Source organism: Cricetulus griseus, assembly GCF_003668045.3.
Source record: "Cricetulus griseus strain 17A/GY chromosome 1 unlocalized genomic scaffold, alternate assembly CriGri-PICRH-1.0 chr1_0, whole genome shotgun sequence".
Classification (NCBI taxonomy): domain Eukaryota; kingdom Metazoa; phylum Chordata; class Mammalia; order Rodentia; family Cricetidae; genus Cricetulus; species Cricetulus griseus.
The window spans coordinates 61,267,110-61,285,254 of NW_023276806.1; the positions used below are offsets into that span (position 1 = coordinate 61,267,110).

Here is an 18,145-nt window from a genome sequence, read left to right on the forward strand (position 1 = left end):
TTCAACCCCAGCACCCACTATATATTTTTAATACTGAAAAAACATAAAATACATATTTTGGTCTCATTTTTCTTTTTGGTGGTGACTGGGTCAAACCCAGGGCTCTGCACATGCTCAGCGAACACTCTTTCACTGGTCTTGTGTCGCTTTTGGTTTTTCAAGATAGGAGACAATGAGGGTTTCTCTGTGTAGCAGCCCTAGATGTCCTGGAACTCTCTGTACACCAGGCTGACCTTGAACTCAAGAGATCCACTTGCCTCTGCCTCCCAAGTGCTGGGATTAAAGGTATGTGCCACCATCACCTGCCTGGTCTTGTGCCCTTACAGAAGTACTTACTCTAAATAAGAGCTTTAAATAAGAGCTTGTTCTTCTACTCCGTCTTCCAAGATTAAAATGTTCACACTGTTCATTTTCCTCATTCCCAGAACTGTGTAAAACAAATATATTGGTTACTTTGTAACCCTTGCTAGCCTGGAACTTGCTGTGCAGATCAGAATGACCTCAAACTCAGAGATCCTCCAGCCTGTTGAATACTGATTAAAGGTATGTGGCATCACACCTGGCCAAAGTAAGTAGTTCTGAAACAAGGTAAGGGACTAGCAAGAACAAGGTGTTTGGCTTCTGAGACTGGTGGCTTTCTTTACCTACTCAGTCTTCTTCAGGAAAAGCCACTGCAACAAAATTCCATCTCAGCTACTTTCTTTTTTTTCCCATTAGCCACCCCCCCCCACCCCTTTTGAGACAGGGTTGTTCTGTGTAACAGCCCTGGCTGTCCTGAAACTCACAGAGATCCACCTGCCTCTGCCTCCCAGGTGCCTGGATTAAAGGTGTGCGCCACCAGGCCCAGCTATTTTTTTTCCAATGCCCATCTTTTGATCTAACACAATATTTGTAGTGATTACTCTGCAACTATTTTCCTTAATTCTTTTATTGGAAAAATGTATCTTAAAAGTTCATCAAGTTTATAATATAAATTATGACTCTCAACCCATTCCAATCCCCTTGTTAAGTGGTGGTGGCATATACATTGGAGAAGGTAGCTCAAGGCAGGAGAGCATCAAAGACAAGACTGTGCCCAAATTAGTTAACAGAGGCTGGAGCTCAGGGCTCACCCACACCTCATCCCCTCCTGGTTATCCCACAGTGTTCAACTTTTTGCCATTGTGACTTGATGTTCATGGCCTTCCTGGGAGCGTGCTGCCCAGTGGGCATAGGTCCACAGTGCCTGCAAGTGTTCATGTAGCCTCCAACTAAAGACACCTCCAGGGCAGTGAGGTAAGCTCCCTTCAGGGAGGCTGGCCTGCCTGACTGGAGCTGCAAGTAGGCAATCTGGGAATGGATGTGCACAAGGAATGGAAGAGCCTGAAAAACTACAGGGAGCACACTGAGCTCCAGACAAATGAAAATCTGAGTCACTAGGAGAGGATTAACTGGATGGAGTCAGCAGGAGTGGCTCGGTTTGCACAGCCCTGACCCATTACCACACAACAAGCTTCCTATTACAGAGCTAATGAGACCCCAGCCCCCTTTTGTAGCATGGGCAGGAGCTCATCTGTCTTGTTCTGCCTTTCTAATCAGCCTGCAAAGAAAGGGCCAGAACAAAAAGACCTGAGAAAACAAAGGGCCCAAAGATTGCTCCCACAGTGCTTCCCATAAAGCAGGATCTCTAGCCACGTGGTGAGAGACACCCGATCTCCTAAACTCCCTGAGTCTTATACTGGGTTCAAGGACAGAGGAGCTCAGTGCATGGGTAGCATAACCAATTCTCTGAAGCGTCTGGGCCCTCGTCTCTCATCCCAGCATACCCTACTCATGTCTCCATACTGCAGAAGGCCCTTTTGCTAAGACTGTCTGCACAGAGACTTGAGCCCAGGCAAGCACAAGCAATCCATCTGGAAAGAAAGATGTGCAGCTCTGCTGAACCTGCCCTATGAGGGCGCCAGCTAGCTCACCATGGCTCAGGGTGAATAACCAGACTGGGGGTGGGGGTGGAAGCATGTGGAAATCACTTAAGAAAAAAAATATCTTCACTCTAGAGCTGTGGCCCTCAACTGTGGGTAATTTGGTTCCTAGGAGACATTTGGCAATTTCCAGGAGTATTTCGGTTGCCACACTAGGGTGGGCCAGAGATACTGTAGTTTATAGGTTTATAGTGTGCAGAACAGTCCTCCATCACAAAGATTTATGCAGCCCAAACTGTCCAAACTGTTTTTAGCTGTTTGAGTTGAAAAGCTAGACTTCCATAAAGGATCTCAAGTCCCGTTCGAAGGGTGCCTTCAACCTATTTACCTCACCACTGTCTCATTCCTAACAGGAAGTCTACCCTAGATACAGCTAATTTTGCTACATCCTGGCTTTTTATCTGAACCCTCCTCTTCCTCTCACCTGGCCAGCAGGGAGTCTGACAGAGGGTAGGCCAGGACTTCAAGTCTTAAATGGAATGTGGTCAACTTAAGATCCATCCCTCACCTCTTATCAACAGGAAACAATAAGATTCCTAACAGGGATGGGGCAAGGACAGGATGGATGGGGGTAATTAAAAGAACTCATCTTAAATTAAACTTTTAATTAATTAAAAAAAAAAAGAATATTTCTGGGACGCTATTAACACTACTGAAGCAGGGATTAGAGGCCTAACTGCAGCAAGACCCTGGTGCCGGCAGAGACATGGAGGGAGGGAGGGCTGTGAGTTTAAGGTCTGAGATCCAGCGGGACTGGGCAGTGCTAACCCTGCCCCTTGACCTCTGCATTGCTCTTCCAGAAGGGAGGGCAGGGAGGCACCTTGGATCCCCTCACCTACCTGCCTCATTTAAAGAGTAAAGGCAAGAAGTTTAAACAGGTGGCACCCGACCTTCATTCAGGAGCAGGGAACTCATTCCAGGTTCCCAGAGAACCCCCAGCTCAGATCTAGGGTGCCCAGGGCTGCAGCTGAGCTCCTCTGGCCCACCAGTAGTCACTTGGTCAGTCCTGCTGCCTTGACCCCATCTCCAGGAGGGGCAGAGGCCAGAGGGGGTAGAGGGAGTCCAGCCCCCATGCCTTTTGAGGCACTTGTTAGGACGAGGAGGAGGAGAGGGGCTCTTGGGTCACTGGTTGTAGAAGGGACCTGGTGAGGGTGGCATTTCTTCTGGGCTGGACATGGAACCAGAACTTCAAGACTGCAGAACCTGAGTTTAAAAAAAAAAAAAAAAAAAAAAAAAAAAAATCAACTATTGGTTTCACACTGTAGCCCAGGCTGCTCTCAAACACACAGAAATCTTCCTGCCTCAACTTCTGAAGTGCTAGAATTACAGGCATGAAGCAGTGTCTGGCCAAACAACTTTTTTTTTTTTTTTTTTTTTTTAAAGGACGATCTAGAGATAGACACAATAGTACACATTTGTAGTCCTAGCTCTTGAAAGTTTCTGGAAGGGGGACCCCAAATTTAAAACCAGCCTGGGCTACAAAGTGAATTTAAGCCACTTCAGCTACCTACCAAAACCCCACTGGAGAAGAAAAAGGCAGTCTGCTCTCAAAGAAAACAAATCCTGGGCCTGGAGAGATGGTTAAGAGCACTGACTGTTCTTCCAGAGGTTCTGAGTTCAATTCCCAGCAACCACATGGTGGCTCACAACCATCTGTAATGTGATCTGATGCCCTCTTCTATCACATACTGCATACATGATAAATAAATAAATAAATCTTAAAAAAAAAAAGAAAAAAGGAAACAAATCCTGAAGGAGACAGCACTATATAGTACATATCTTTGTGGGGGAGTACTAGGAGACAAGTCTCACTATGTAGTCCTAACCTACAGAGATTTGCAGAGATCCCCTGCCTCTGCCCCCAGTGCTGGGCAAAGGTGTGCACCACCATGTCCAGTCTATAGTGCACATTTGAAATTTCTGTAAGGCTCTTTCCTCAAATTTTGTCTTTTTGAGATGGGGGTACCATGTAGCCTACACTGACCTTCGCTTCACTATTTGTTGAAGAGAAGCTTGAACTATTTATTCCTGCTGCCTTTACCTCCAGTGTGCCGGGACTATGGGTGCCATCATGCCCCCCACCCCATTCCTGTAAAGATTGTGTTCCTGAACTTCCATTGTAATTCTTTCCACCAATTCACTTCTCAGTCTAGAATCAAAGGATTAAAGGTCCGAAGCAGGGCAACAGGACATGCTGGCACACGCACAGTGTCAATGGGTTTCTCTTGTCACTTACCAGTCCCATGGGAACTACAAAGCCCTAGAATTGCTCCATGGTCTGTCTCGGTTTCCCTTGGATCTCATCTGCTCCTGAACTGCACCTGTCTGTTGAAAAGCATGTGTCACACAGTCACCTAACTCTCTGCATTCCACAACAAGCAACAATTTACCCCGTGCCCCCAGGAGGGGCTTGACCTCATCTCTTTTCTGACAACGACATCCGTCTGAAGACTTTAAACCTGACCACCATTGTTCTCAGAGAAGTCTCATGAAGACAAGGTAAAACTGAGTCATTTACTAATGAGATACACACACACACACACACACACACACACACACACACACACAATATTTTTTTCTTAGTTTTGTAACCAGTATTAAAAAACTATGTTCAGACCCATCTCCCTTACAGAGAGCAGAAATGCACTAGAGACATTTAGAACAGAGCCTTTCGTGGGCCCAAGACTCCCAGTCACAATGCATCACTCTGACACTGATTCAACAGGTTTTCCTTTTCTATTTCGGGATAGGGTCTCTAGGCCAGGCTAGCCTCAAACTCCCTATGCAGGATGACCCTGAGCCTGCAATCCTTAGTTCCCAGTGCGGAGGTTACAGGTAGGAGTCACCACACCCAGTTTCTGCCGAGCTGGAGATCAAACCTAGAGCTTCCTGCATTCGAGGAGAACACTCTACCAACTGAACTACAGCCTAGATCTGATTAGTTCTCAGTAAGGAGAGCCATGGTTGAGAAGCTCTCCAACTATGACAACATACATACCCCTCACTCCAATGAAGAGCCATATGTAAAGAGGGAGCCAGCCCTAGAGATCAGAAATGCACACCATTGGGGACCAGGTCTACAGTCTAATATCCTTGTTTTTCCATTGAGTACTGTTATGTCCCTCACTTGGCTACACCCCCAAATAAACACCTCCCCCTTCTCTCATTACCATGGCAAGTCCGTCTCCAGCCCCCATCTCTCCAGAGCCAATGTGAGTCAAGTGAACAAAATTCATTGGTTCCCCGATCATGGTTCGGTCAATCCGTCTTCGCCTCTTCTTCTGTTTGGAGAGGAAAGGAGTCACACATGCAGCCATCTCCTTCCCCCCATGGAGGATGGGGAAAAACCACTAAGAGTTAAGGGTTGATTTGGCAGTGTAACTGGCAAACATCAGGGTAGGAAAGACAAAGTTGGAATAACAAATCAGAGACAATGTCACCAGAGTGGTAAGGACATGGCCTGCTGAGTGAACACACAAAGAAAGGACAAAGCCAGCCGGGCGTTGGTGGCGCACGCCTTTAATCCCAGCAATCGGGAGGCAGAGGCAGGCGGATCTCTGAGAGTTCGAGGCCAGCCTGGTCTCCACAGCCAGTGCCAGGATAGGCTCCAAAGCTACACAGCGGAAACCCTGTCTCGAAAAACCAAAAAGAAAGAAAAAGGACAAAGCAAAGTCACCTCTAGATGATGAGGGGACACTGACAGCTCTTAAGTTCTATCTACAACTCCTGCCCACCTCAGAACAGGAGGAGGTGACAGCTAGAACTAGTCAACTCTTCTGTCACACAGTCTCCTTTGTTGCACGTGAACACACCTGCCCTGCCACAGACACTCTCAAGAGGTATGTGAGAAAAGGGTTTTTCACAAGACAGAGCAGAGATGGCGGTCTACTTCATGGCACATGGTAACTAATTCCTGTGTGTCGGGTGGGGTCAGAAGACTTACCGGCTGAGGCTTCTCTACCACGCAGCAGCCCAGTTTGTGCCAAAATTCACTCATATTCCCTGATGGTTCCAGCTTCAGGCCTCTGCCAGAGGCCCCAGAGAGGGCTCTTGTTTTGTTGCTAATCACCCAGTCCTTGTTCTCAGGTATAATAAGCCTTGGGTTCACTCAGCTGGATGGCTCTAGAAATGTGGGAATCATAGAGACCCTTAGCCGTGCAGTGAAAGTTGGAGTCTCAGACCCGAAGCCACTAAAATCATCAGCAAGAGGCTTGGGCAGGCAGGCACAAGGTTCTGTCTTCTTTAGATGTAGACTCCTGAATTTTAGCAGAAAGAAAAAAAAAAAACTGTTAGTGAGAAACATCCCTCCCTATTCCCATTTCCCAGAGACCTTCTGCTAAGCCTCCATCTTCTCTCTCGGAGGCTTTACTACTGGTACCCCACTCCTGACCCCCTCCAAACACAGAAGGCTCACAGTGGCTTCTCACAATAAACAGTGCAAAAAGACCATCAACAGGGTAAGGGGCAATGACTACTGGGACTAAGGAAGAAGGGAGCTAAGAGAACTTTGGATGAGACAGTGAGAGAAAATGAAAAGTGGCAGAAATGAATGCAGGGGTGCTACCAACTTCAGCTCCCCTTTTCCTGGGTTAGGGCAGGAGGGGAGGGGCACATAAGTGACTCCGAAGAGGAAATAGTGGTTTTTGTTCTCACAAACAAGGCCTCCACCCTGTCCCTCCCTGTTTTCTTACCTTGCCCCAGCACCTAAATTTTCTTTAAGGACCACCTAGTTCCTATGACACTAACTCTATCAGTGTGAACCTCAACAAATACTTATGGAGTGAGGAATTTCTTCCTTCTCACTCCATTGCCTTTGTTCCTCCTCACTTGTCCCAGTTGAGGTCGGGCCTCCCAGAGTCCATTTGGAGTTAATATCTGACCTTGCCTTTCCGGAAAGCTGTGTAGACTGTGTGTGCACCTATCCGTGGCCCTAGCTCCATGTCTTGTACACGTAATGTGTGGACTCACTCTCTGTTCTGAGGAATCATTTGCAGCCTCCCCACCCTTTTTCGAGTGTCCCATCGTGTGCAGTTTGGTGTCTTACAACCTTGTAAGGCTCACCACCACCCACCCCTGCTCTGACTGGCTCTCTTCCTTCTCCCCACCACTTTCAAGCTCCATCAGTGAACCAGACACAGGAACTTTCCGGTAGCACCTGTGTCCAAGCAAGAACCTTCTCCTGTTTTCACTGCTGCCATCCTGGGGTGACAGCCCTTCTGAGTTTCCTCTGTGGGAACTGTACTTCCCTCTACAGCACAGTCAAGCTCAGGGAGTCCAATAGGGCAGCTCATGAATATTAAACATTAGCATGAATAGGAATGAGCCTTTCCCTCTAGGCTTGAGGCTGGAAGCTGGGTGCTCCAACAGCCTAGACAGACAAAAAAAAACAAAAAAGAAACAAAACAAAACAAAACAAAAAACCCGAGTTTCGTTTGTTTTTTGAATGTTTTTCTTTGTTGTCTTCTAGCAGTCTTGAGATGAGATCACTCAAGCAATGGAATACAGCTTCTAGGGTAGGAAAGAACCCAAGAGTCTGGGCTTTCTTTCACTTCCCTTCCCACCCCTGGAAGGGAGGAGTAACCAGGACTGGTCAGAACACAGCTGCCCAAAGAGGGGAGGGTTGGTCAGTGGGAAAGTCGGTCACAAGGCTTGTCATGATGGTGGCAGGTGGTAAGGGTTGGGGGAAATGGAGAAAACAATAAAGAATCAGAGGAAACCCCCCAACACTACCAGACAGTCCATGCTGAGGCTGGACTCTACCCAGGACTCTCCACCCTGCTCGAGGCTGAGTGGACAGGGGTGGCCAAGGCTGTGAGTAGGGAAGAGGAGGGAGAGGAAAGGGGGCCCTGGAGGGAACAAGGACGTTTCTGTTTCTCTTCCAGAGACCTGACCAAGCTGGGTGGAGGGAAAGTGTGTGTGGGACTTGGCATGAAACAACCAATGATGATGAGAAGTGACCAGGAAATTCCATTCCCTAGGACATTAGGGTCTCTGAAACTTGGAGGCGGGTCAGAGTGTGAAGACAGGCCAGGGTCACTGTGGTAGTGTGTGTGAAGGGGGGGAGAGTGGGGGGGAGAGAAGAGGAACAAAGCCAGAAAAGGAAGTACTAGGCATTGGCTGTCACTCTGTTTAAAAGCAGCCAACGATCGGGATGGGGACAAACGAGGCCTTGGCTGGAGAGCTGAGGAGGGAGCAATGCTGACTGAATCCACTGCCCACTACTACATTCCCACAGAAAAAAAAGGAAGGAGATGGGAAAAGAGAAGGGGTCAATGGTCAGACAGCATAAAGCCACATCCTGACAGTGGGCCCCTCTCAGTTCCACAAGAAATCCAGACCTGGAATGGCAATCTCTACAAGCCATCGTCAGGGTCACAGTGGGCCGTGAGGACCTAAGAGCTGTAGAGGGACAGGCAGGAGAGGGGTAGGGAAAAGGAACCGGGGAAGGAAGGATGTACACAGGTAGTTCCCCGGTCCTGTGGTAGCCCCAAACCGGTTTTCCCGGTCCCGCTGCCTCCAGCCCCAAGGCCTCCAACCCGCTGCCTGACAAGCCTTCACAAGAAGCAGCTGGAGAGAAAGGAGACTTGAGAATGGTGTGGGCAAATTCTGGCTGTAAGCCCAGGGATGCAGCTGGTCCCTGTGTGGAGACCCTCCAGACACAGTGGGCTGCTGAGGGGCCCTGGAGAGAGCAACGGGCCGCATTTTCAGCCAAAGTGACAGACATTTGTTCTAGCACCAATCCTGCCCTAACCCCAGGATAGGGCTTCTGGGGACTTAAGAGGATTGAGGAGACCCTAATTTGTTCCCCTCCCCCAATATTCTCCATCAGACTCCAGCTCTGTCCCCCCACCCACACCGGAGTGGGATGGGAACCTCCGTGGATCGTTGTGGCTCTGTCACTGTTCTCCGTGGGCTGCCTCAGTCTGGCTTAGACCTTCCGGGCGCCAGCACCACTTCGTTTTGTCTGGGACCGCAGACCTGTGAGGTTAGTGGGCCGGCGAGGAGGAGCCCCTGTCGCTTCGCATCTCACACCCGGCCCCCACGCTGCAGTCTCCGCGTCCCTGCCTCTCCCCGGCTGGCGCCGCCCGCGCGTGGACTGTGGCCGCGACCTCCTCCTCCCAGCCGCCCTCCCGTCCCCTCCCCACCCCTCCCCGCTCGCCCGCCCGCCCGCAGCCCCGCCGGCCCGGCCCGGCCCGGCGCTCTCACCTGCGGCTCCACGGCGTCCAGGCGGTGGCCGCTGCGGGCGGGGGCTCCGCCACTCCGGGCTCCCGGGCTGCTGCTCGGCACGGCGGGGACTCGAGGGCGGGCCGGCAGAGGTGGGGCCGGCAGAGGGCGGAAACGCCGGCGACGCGATTACGAAACCCGCGGGCTGCGAGCCGAGCGCAGCGCTCCGCCCAGGCCTGCCGGGGTACACTGCGTGGCTCGCGGGGACCGCGGCAAGCACGGCGCGCCTGGACGCCCGCAGGACCCCCGAGTTGTCTGCGCTAGGTCTGTCCGCCTGCCGCGGGTGCGGAGGCGGCCAACGCGCCGGGCCCACTCCGGGTCCCCCGAAGCCCCCCTTGGGTCCTCACGGTGGGGAAGGAGGGCCGTCTGGTTGTCCCCCGGGAAGACTTATTAACCCGTACATCTAAGTCAGAGCACGACGACTGACTGACTGCTCGGCCGTCGCCCCCCCCCACCAGTCACACAAGCGTGCCGGGGAGAGGGGGGAGGGGGTGCCGTGCGAGCCGATGGAGAGGCGCTAGCCCCGGTGGCGTGTTCCGGAACCTATCCTTCGAATTAGCCGAGTCAGAGAGAGAGGGGGCGGGGAGCGCTTCCGCCCTTGCTAGGAGGGGCTGCATTGCAGGGGAGACCCAGCGGCCCACTCTGTCACAGACGAGGGAGAAGGCGAGAGGAGACAAAGCCGTCTCATCCCCAGCAGCTTCTGTCTGCAGCCTCCTCCTCTCCAGCCCGGAGCCGACCCCCCCCGAGCCCCTGAGGCATTCTCTCCATCTCCGGAACACGCTAGTCATTCATTGATAACAGGTAACCTAGATGAGGGGCAGCTTCTCAAGCTGCAGAGACCCCCGTGTGAGACTAGGAGGGGGTCAGTTTAGAGGAGAGAAGGGGGCGCTATGAACAATGGGTGCCAGTTCGTTACCAGATTTTTTTTTTTTATCTCTGTTAAGATCTCCATCTATGCCTTATCATGGACCTAAGCGTTAATTTCTGACACATTACCTGTGATTATTTCTCGGCATTTAGCTCTTCATTTCATGTATCCATTTTCCTATAATTTTTGCCCTGTGCATCTAATGACTTCTGTCTAGTGTCTAGTTATCTGTATCTTCCTTTTCAAGCTATAATTTTTGCTACCAGTTATTTGGTGAATCTTTATTCCTACTGTAATTGCTGTAGCGTGTACTTCTTTGTTACCACACACACACACATACACCCTGTTCTGTGTCTGTTGTAGTGAGTTTTGGGGAGCAGGGTGCACCTATTTCCTTTTAATTTTCTTTCTTTTTAGAAAAAAAATATAATATACTATTGAGAGTGATTCGAACCTTTAACAATCCCTTCCCTGTCTCAGATTTTTACTCCAAAGAGGCTTGAGGTAGGACAGGTGGGGGCAACTGTGGATTTCCTGATGGCATGTTGCAACCAGTGCAGCCCACAGGAAGTACTGATGACAGCGATTTTTTTCTTTGCAGCCCCTCCTAATTAGCGGGGAAGGTTGTGGCTAATAGGAAAATCATAGCGCAACATGAGAAATACCAGAAAGCTGCCATTGGTGTCCCCCCTCTCCTTAGACTGTGCATGGTGGCAGCATGACACAGCAAGGCCCTATGGAGTAGGCCTTGGATGCTTGTGGGGGGCGGGGGAGGAGGTGTCTGCACAAAGGGTATTTGGGTGTGCCCATATGACTTAAAGAAAGTGTATCTTTTTAATGTGTGTAGTTATTAATCATTGTATCTCTAAGAATTACCAATGAAATTTACAAGTTACTTTGTCTAAAATATCTGGATAGTTCAAAATAGATGGCATTGGGAAACATTTATAGAACATTATCATGACCTCAGTCACGTCTAGAGCCTTTAAGGTCAACAAAAATAGGTAAAAAGGTGGGCAAAGAGCATTTACCTGAGGAAAAGGGAAGCCAGTTTAAAGCAGCCTGTCCCTTTTTTTTTTTTTATTTTATTTATTTTTTTTTTTTTAACACCACAAACGCCTATATGTCTGTTTTCTGCATCAAATTTGGGTCTCTGTACATGTCTCTGGGCTGGAGATTTTCAGCCTTTTAATATTTCCACACAATTTCTTTTAAATTGTTTTATTTTGAATTGTTTTTGTGTTTTGTTCATGTTCTTTTGGTTATTTTGTTTTTGAGGGGCCCTGGATTCACTGTGCATTCCAGGCTAGGCTTCAGTCTCCTGGGGGCTGGGATTGCAACTGTGTGCTGCCATGCCTGACTTTAGCTATTTCAATTTGAAAATAGTTCTGCCAGTCTCTGATAAATCATTTAGGCAACTTTTATACATTTACACTTGTGAGGAAAGGAGTTAGTTTGCCGATGCTGACTTAAATTCTAGTTTATTCTCTACTCTATTTTTCAAGATAGAGTTCCTTGTAGCAGGCTTACATCAAACTGGCTCCACCTGCCAGATGCTGGGGTTACAGGCATTTACTACCATACCCAGTCCTCCTCCTATTCAGATTAGAAACACAGAAAGTAGTCAACACAATATACTAAGAAAATAATTATTTTGAAGACTAAATTCTTACCTGAGAGTAGGGGCACATGGCAGGGATTCCAGGTTAGAAGCCAGCACATGGGCTACATGTCAAGACCTTGTTTGAGAAACAAAAATAAAACCACAAATAAATGTCTTTTTTTAGACAGGCTCTCACTGTGTAACCCTGGTTAACTTGGAACTCACAGAGATCTATCTGCCTTCCTCTGCCTTCCAAGTGCTGGGATTAAAGGCATGCGCCACCACTGCCTGGTCAAGATTTTTTTTTTTTAATGATTTTTATATGTATTGGTGTTTAGACTGCGTGTCTGTGTGAGGGTGTCAGATCCCTTTGAATCAGAGTTACAGACATTGGTGGGCTGCCATGTGTGTGCTTGGAATTGAACCAAGGTTCTCTGGAAGAGCAACCAGTACTCTTAACCTCTAAACCATCTCTCCAGGGTCCCACTCCCTATCCCCCATCCCCATCAAAATCCATAACATGCTGGCACATGTTTATATTCCTGGCTCCAAGGAAGCTGAGACAAGATTGCTGAGAGTACCAGGTCAGAGCTGGGGAGGGAGATGGTTCAGTGGGAAGAGCGGTCTTTACCCACCCAAGTGTGAGGACCTGAGTTGTAATCACCAGACCCCATGTAACGCCAGGTGTGGGAGTATAGCTGTAACCCAGAGTACAGCACAATAGAAGGCAGAAGAGGAGAAGCTCCAGAAGCTCCCAACCCAGCTTGCCTGGTTTACAGGGTCACACAAGGTAGAAGGCAGGATGTGGACACCCCAGCCCCCCTCACAAACCCAATATACACAGTTTTTAAAAAAATTAAAACAAAACAAGAAAAAACTTTTTTTTTTTTTTTCCATTTTAAGCCAGGTGTGATGGTGATGCCTCTAGTCTCAGCACCCAGAAGCTGGAAGTGATGATTAGAGAGGACCTTGAGTTTCAGGCTAGCCCAAGCTATATAGCAAGTTTCTACATAGCCTGGGCTACATAGCTAGACCTTAGCCCAAAAGAACAAAAACTTTTTTCCCAATGATTCTTTTTTTTAAAGAACATATTATATAATCTGGGTGTCAGAAGGATCAGAAGTTCAAGGTCAGCCTCTGCTATTTTGGGCTACCTGTGACATTGTCTCTGGAAAACAGTCCATTATATGGCGAGTATTATGAGGTGACTCTGTGGGAAACTTATAAGGGAGGAGTTTTTTCAAGTCAGCTAGCTAGGCAAAACCTGGTGATGTAATAAACATCCCTGATAAGCAGTCAGTAACAGCCTCACTTCTGAGGCTTGCTCATTAGTGTCTAGTTCAGGACCTAAGTGGGGATTGGTTAGCTAAAAGGTGTTATAGGTGTAGTCATGTTTGCTAGCTCTCTGCAAGTTGCTATGGAGATGATCAGAGCTGAGTTCATAGGGCAATGACCTCACCTTTCTACAAACTCTTTGGCCCTGCTTCAGTCCCTGCATCACGCTCTTGTTAAACAGCTTCTCTGTTGAGTAATGCTCAGTTCCTGGGGGCTTATTTTGGAGCTTGATTAAAGATAGAGACAAAGGAGGAGGGAGGGGGAGGGAGGGGAAGAGAGAGAGAAGGAAGAAAGAAAGGGAGGGGGAGGGAGGGAGGGGAAGAGAGAAGGAAGAAAGGAAGGGGGAGGGGAGGAAGGGGAAGAGAGAAGGAAGAAAGGAAGGCAACTCCTCAAGCTCTTTCCTGAGTCTCTTGATTGCTGGGATTATAAATAAATTGGCTAGTGCTAGTATTTTTTAATTTATTTAACTTTATTTTATGTGCATTGGTGTGAAGGTGTTAGATCCCCTGGAACTGGAGTTACAGTTGTGAGCTGCCATGTGGGTGCTTGGCATTGAACCTGGGTCCTATGGAAGAACAGCCAGTGCTCTTAACCACTGAGCCATCTCCAGCCCTGCTAGTATTTTTTTAATGTTATTAAAAGGTCATGGGATGCCGGGTGTTGGTGGCGCACGCCTTTAATCCTAGCACTCGGGAGGCAGAGGCAGGTGGATCTCTGTGAGTTCAAGGCCAGCCTGGTCTCCAGAGGGAGTGCCAAGATAGGCTCCAAAGCTACACAGAGAAACCCTGTCTTGAAAAACGGTCATGGGATGTCCTGAAGGTGGTTGTCGAACACCTTTAATCCCGGCACTTGGGAGGCAGAGGCAGATGGATCTCTGTGAGTTTGAGACCAGCATGGTCTACCAAGCAAGTTCAAAGGCAGCCAGAGCTGTTTCATAGAGAAAACCTGTCTCGAGAAATCAACCAAACAAACAAACACATGAATCTGAGTTCAAATCCCCAAATAAAAAGCTGGGTGTGGTTGCCTACATCTATAGCCCCAGAAGTATGGGAGGGTGGAGACAGAAGGCTCTCTTGATTTATTGTCCACCAGCCTAGCTCCAGGTTCAGTGAGAGAGGTGTCTCAGGGGACTAGGGCACATATTGATAGAGCAGGACACCTTCTGTCATCCCCTTACCCCTTCCACACATTCAAGGGTATGATGCCCTTACGAACACCTGTGTCTGTCTGTCTTTGCACAAGATTAAGGGGAAAAAGAAAAGTCTGAAATTGACTGTGTGGTATGCTGACCTGGAATCCCAGCTCTCTGGAGACTGAGGCAAGAGGATTACCAGAAGTTTGAGGCTCAGGTGGACTACATACTGAGTAGCAGCCAGCATTACAGAGGAAGACCATGTCTCAAAAAAACAGCCCCAAAGTTCTGACCTGGTGTGATTCATTCCTGTAATTCCAGCACTAGGGATGCCTCCCCACCATAGCTTTGTGTTCAAAGTTTGCCTGAAGACTCAAAAATGAAAAGCCACCTCTGGTCTACCCACCCACCATTTAGCACCTGCACTTCTGCAGATTGTGTTCAAGGTTAATTTCCCTGCTTTGGTAGAGGTATTTCACATTATATAGGGACATTTTGGAACCTACTTAAGGCCACTTTTTAGGAGTCATGGGCTGCTAAGAGCTGATAGTGTGTTCCAGAAAGGTCTTTTGAAACTCTGGCTTCTATTTTTGGTGGCGGTGGAATGTTCTTTTTGCTCCTTTGGGAACATTTCATCTAAAGTTTCTTGCCCTTTCCCTGGCTAGTAAGTAACCCATGGAGGCGCCAGAGAGCTCTGCTAGTCATAGAGTCAGGAAGTGTGGGTTAGTTTAGAGGCAAAGGTACTACAACAGATTGTTAAAACATGGAAAGAGGAGTTGGGCATAGTGGCACATGCCTTTGATCCCAGAACTCAGGAAGCAGAGGCTGTCAGCTCTTGGTGAGTTTAAGGCTAGCCTGGTCTACCTAGTGAGACCCTGTCTCAAGAAAAAGCTGAGATTCTGTTAAGGTACCATTTCCTCCAGATATAAATTTTACTTCCAGCCTGGTTGGTCTCTGATGTCAGATTTACCCTCCCATGTGGTTCCTGGTTAGTGGAAGAAAGTTACTCTAGCATCTGGGTTTGTTTTGAGGATAGGCCAGGAGACATAATGAAGATCGTCACTCCAGGGACAAATATGTGAGAGTAACAAAGTATCCACTGTGCTAGTGAGGGCAATTTAATGTTTATATGTAAGGTCTACCTCCTGCCTTGCCCAAAAGTAGATGCGTTTTTTGTTTTTGTTTTGTTTTTTGCTTTTTTGTTTTGTTTTTAGGTAGGCTCTATCCCTGGCTGTCCTAGAACTTAGAGATGCCTTTTCTCTGCCTCCCAAGTGCTGGGATTCAAGGCATAAGCCACCAAGCCCAACTTAGTAGATGGGTTTTTACCCATAGAGGAATTTTTCATCTCTTTAAGGAGATAACACATAAAACATATCCAGTCTCTTGTGATCTGTAGCCACTCTGCAGGGTGCTGGGGAAGGCACTGCGGGCAGCTGGGTTGATGGAGCCCAACTGTTTTGGGGTGATATCCTGGAAGAGGTGAGTTTGTAGTTGAGTTTAAAGGCAAGAAGAAAAATAGAACATGTTATGAAGACCTTTCCAGAGCATAACTTATTAAATAGACTTGAAGAAGACATATATTTAGTTCTGGTAATGTATAGGGTCTTTGACCAGCATATGCAAAGTCCTGGCTTTGAGTCTCAGCACAGTTTATTAATTAATTGAGCAGGCGTGTAATCCCAGTTACTTGGGAGGCTGAGGCAGGAAGATTTCAAGTTCAAGGTTGGACTGGGCAAGTCAGTAAGATCCTGTCTAAAAGTAAAGGTGAAAAGAGGGCTTAGGGTATAACTCAGGGTTAGAACATTTGCCTAGCACACTCCCAGTTTCTGTTAACCCCTCAATACCACATAAACAAGAGTGGGGCCAGATTTTGGAAAGCCTCAGAAATCAGATGTGAGGGAAAATTAGAGCCAAGGTGAGCCTGATACAACATATGGTCCACTGAAGATGGTGAGAAGTTAAGAGCTGGTGCAAAATTGTAGCACAAAGTGGTCCTGGTACTTCTCTTAGAAAACTTGGCTTATTCACCAGAGCAAATAGAAAAGAGCAGCTTAAGCAAGTGAGGGCTTGGGGAAGGAGCTTGCTCTAGCATGAAGAATAACAAATCATTTGCTCTTCCCAGGGAATTATGAGGGACCCTGTGAGTAGCCAGTACAGCTCCTTTCTTTTCTGGAGGATGCCCATCCCAGAACTGAATCTGTCGGAGCTGGAAGACCTGGGCCTGTCAGATACACCTACCTACAAGATCGAGGACAGCAACGTTGGCAAAATGGGTGGTCAAGCAACCGGAGCAGAGCAGAAGAACCCTGAAGGTGACCCTCTCCTTGAATATAGCACCTTCAACTTCTGGAGAGCTCCTATTGCCAGCATCCACTCTATTGACCTGGACTTGCTTTAAGGCCAAAACGTCTCTCTCCTACCCCTTACCCTCATTGCCTTCCTTTCTAAGCCTTTCCCATTTTAATCTTGTTTTGTTCCCTCTATTGTGCTGGTGGTGCTGATGTCTGCCAAATGAATTGTATGTATGTACATATTTATTTCTTATTTATTTATTTATTTATTTATTTATTTATTTATTTATTTGTCCATCTGCCTGCCTGCCTACTCCATTTCTCTCAAAACCCTTCTAGGCACAAAGTCAAGGGTTTAGTCATTGGAGTACTAGAGAATAGGATTTCCACCCCCAGCCCTGAGAATATTAACTAGTCCTAGAAAATCATCCTTAATGGGGGCACCAGAGAGAAGTAACAGTTGTACAAAATGGGAGACCTTTGTTTTTTTATGTTACATTTAAATCAGCTTCAGAAATTTCCTTGATCCTCCCTAATTTCCTGCACGAGGCCAGTAAGCAAATATTTCTTAAAGTAGTAGTGAGAACTGGAAGTTTTGAGATGCTTTCTACAAATCAGGATTCCTAAAAGGCTAAGGTAGTAAGTTCTGTTCCTTCTTTTGCACATTCTCTTCCCCAGAAACATGGGGATACAAGAGGAAGTAATATATCCTGCAGAATGGAAATGGGGAAAAGCATGGTGCCATTTCGGATTTTTTTTTTTTTTTTTTTTTTTTTTTTTTTTGAGACAGGGTTTCTCTGTGGCTTTGGATCCTGTCCTGGAACTAGCTCTTGTAGACCAGGCTGGTCTTGAACTCAAAGAGATCCTCCTGCCTCTGCCTCTGCCTCCCAAGTGCTGGGATTAAAGGCATGCACCACCATCACCTGACTCAGAAATAGTTCATTTAGTATCCACCTCAACTGTTCCCAGCTATGGGTTGGAAACTTTTCAGACAATCCATCTTCGTGGGGAAACCTTCATATTAGGATAATCCATAAAAGGTAAAAGATTTATATGATCTAAAGAGAAACCATAGTATTAGGATAATTTATGTAAAATTGTGATTCAGTCACAGGACAGGCAGAGTGTTTTGGGTTTTAGTATTTCAGCTTTGCCTTTCTGCAGTTGTAGTGTGTGATAGGGATTGATGGTTCCTGGGCATGGTTCTTCAGCTACTCTAAGACCGTTCGTGAAATAAGCAATTATATTGAGACCCTACACCTGTCCTCATTCCTTCCAGAATTATTGCTGCTGATTTGTGCTGCCATTTATTTAATAAAGATGTTGAATCCTGTCTGGATTTTGGTTTTCTCTCTTCTCGTGAAGTACTACAGATCTTACAATTTGTGCATGCTTCCACCTCGGCTTTTCGTTTTATCTTTCCTTTTTTTTTTCCTCTGAGACAGGGTTTCTCTGTGCAGCTTTGGAGCCTATACCGGTACTCGCTCTGGAGACCAGGCTGGCCTCGACCTCACAGAGATCCACCTGCCTCTACCTCCTGCGCCACCAACGCCTGGCTTTGTTTTATCTTTCTAATACTGACTTTGAATTAGATGGATTTGGGATGGATGTAACTGGTGGTAGAAGTGCTTGTCAGTCATTTACAAGGGCCTGCTAGAGTTCCTCAATAAACAGCCAGTGCTCCTAAACCCTAAACCACATCTCCAGCCCATTCTTTTTTGTTTTCGAGAC

At 47.5% G+C, this 18,145-nt stretch overlaps 2 protein-coding genes across 3 annotated transcripts; one reads left to right on the forward strand and one right to left on the reverse strand.

The window, feature by feature from the left end:
• Nucleotides 1–910: 910 nt before the first annotated feature.
• On the reverse strand, nt 911–9,358 carry Cdc42se1 (CDC42 small effector 1). The gene is made up of 5 exons (XM_027393587.2): nt 9,168–9,358; nt 5,905–6,217; nt 5,132–5,242; nt 4,198–4,286; nt 911–3,164 (listed from the first exon to the last, which is right to left on the reverse strand). Exons 2-4 carry the CDS (start codon nt 5,956–5,958, stop codon nt 4,212–4,214), a joined length of 240 nt encoding a protein of 79 aa, XP_027249388.1. The 5' UTR covers nt 5,959–6,217; nt 9,168–9,358; the 3' UTR covers nt 911–3,164; nt 4,198–4,211.
• Mllt11 (MLLT11 transcription factor 7 cofactor) lies at nt 8,796–17,748 on the forward strand. 2 transcript variants are annotated; one of them, XM_027393585.2, is made up of 2 exons: nt 8,796–8,946; nt 16,246–17,748. In XM_027393585.2, exons 1-2 carry the CDS (start codon nt 8,827–8,829, stop codon nt 16,519–16,521), a joined length of 396 nt encoding a protein of 131 aa, XP_027249386.1. In that variant the 5' UTR covers nt 8,796–8,826; the 3' UTR covers nt 16,522–17,748. The 2 variants fall into 2 exon arrangements, with proteins under 2 accessions (XP_027249386.1, XP_027249387.1); XM_027393586.2 differs by lacking the exon at nt 8,796–8,946 and adding an exon at nt 9,815–9,986 and having other exon boundaries at nt 16,246–17,747.
• The last annotated feature ends 397 nt before the right edge of the window (nt 17,749–18,145 follow it).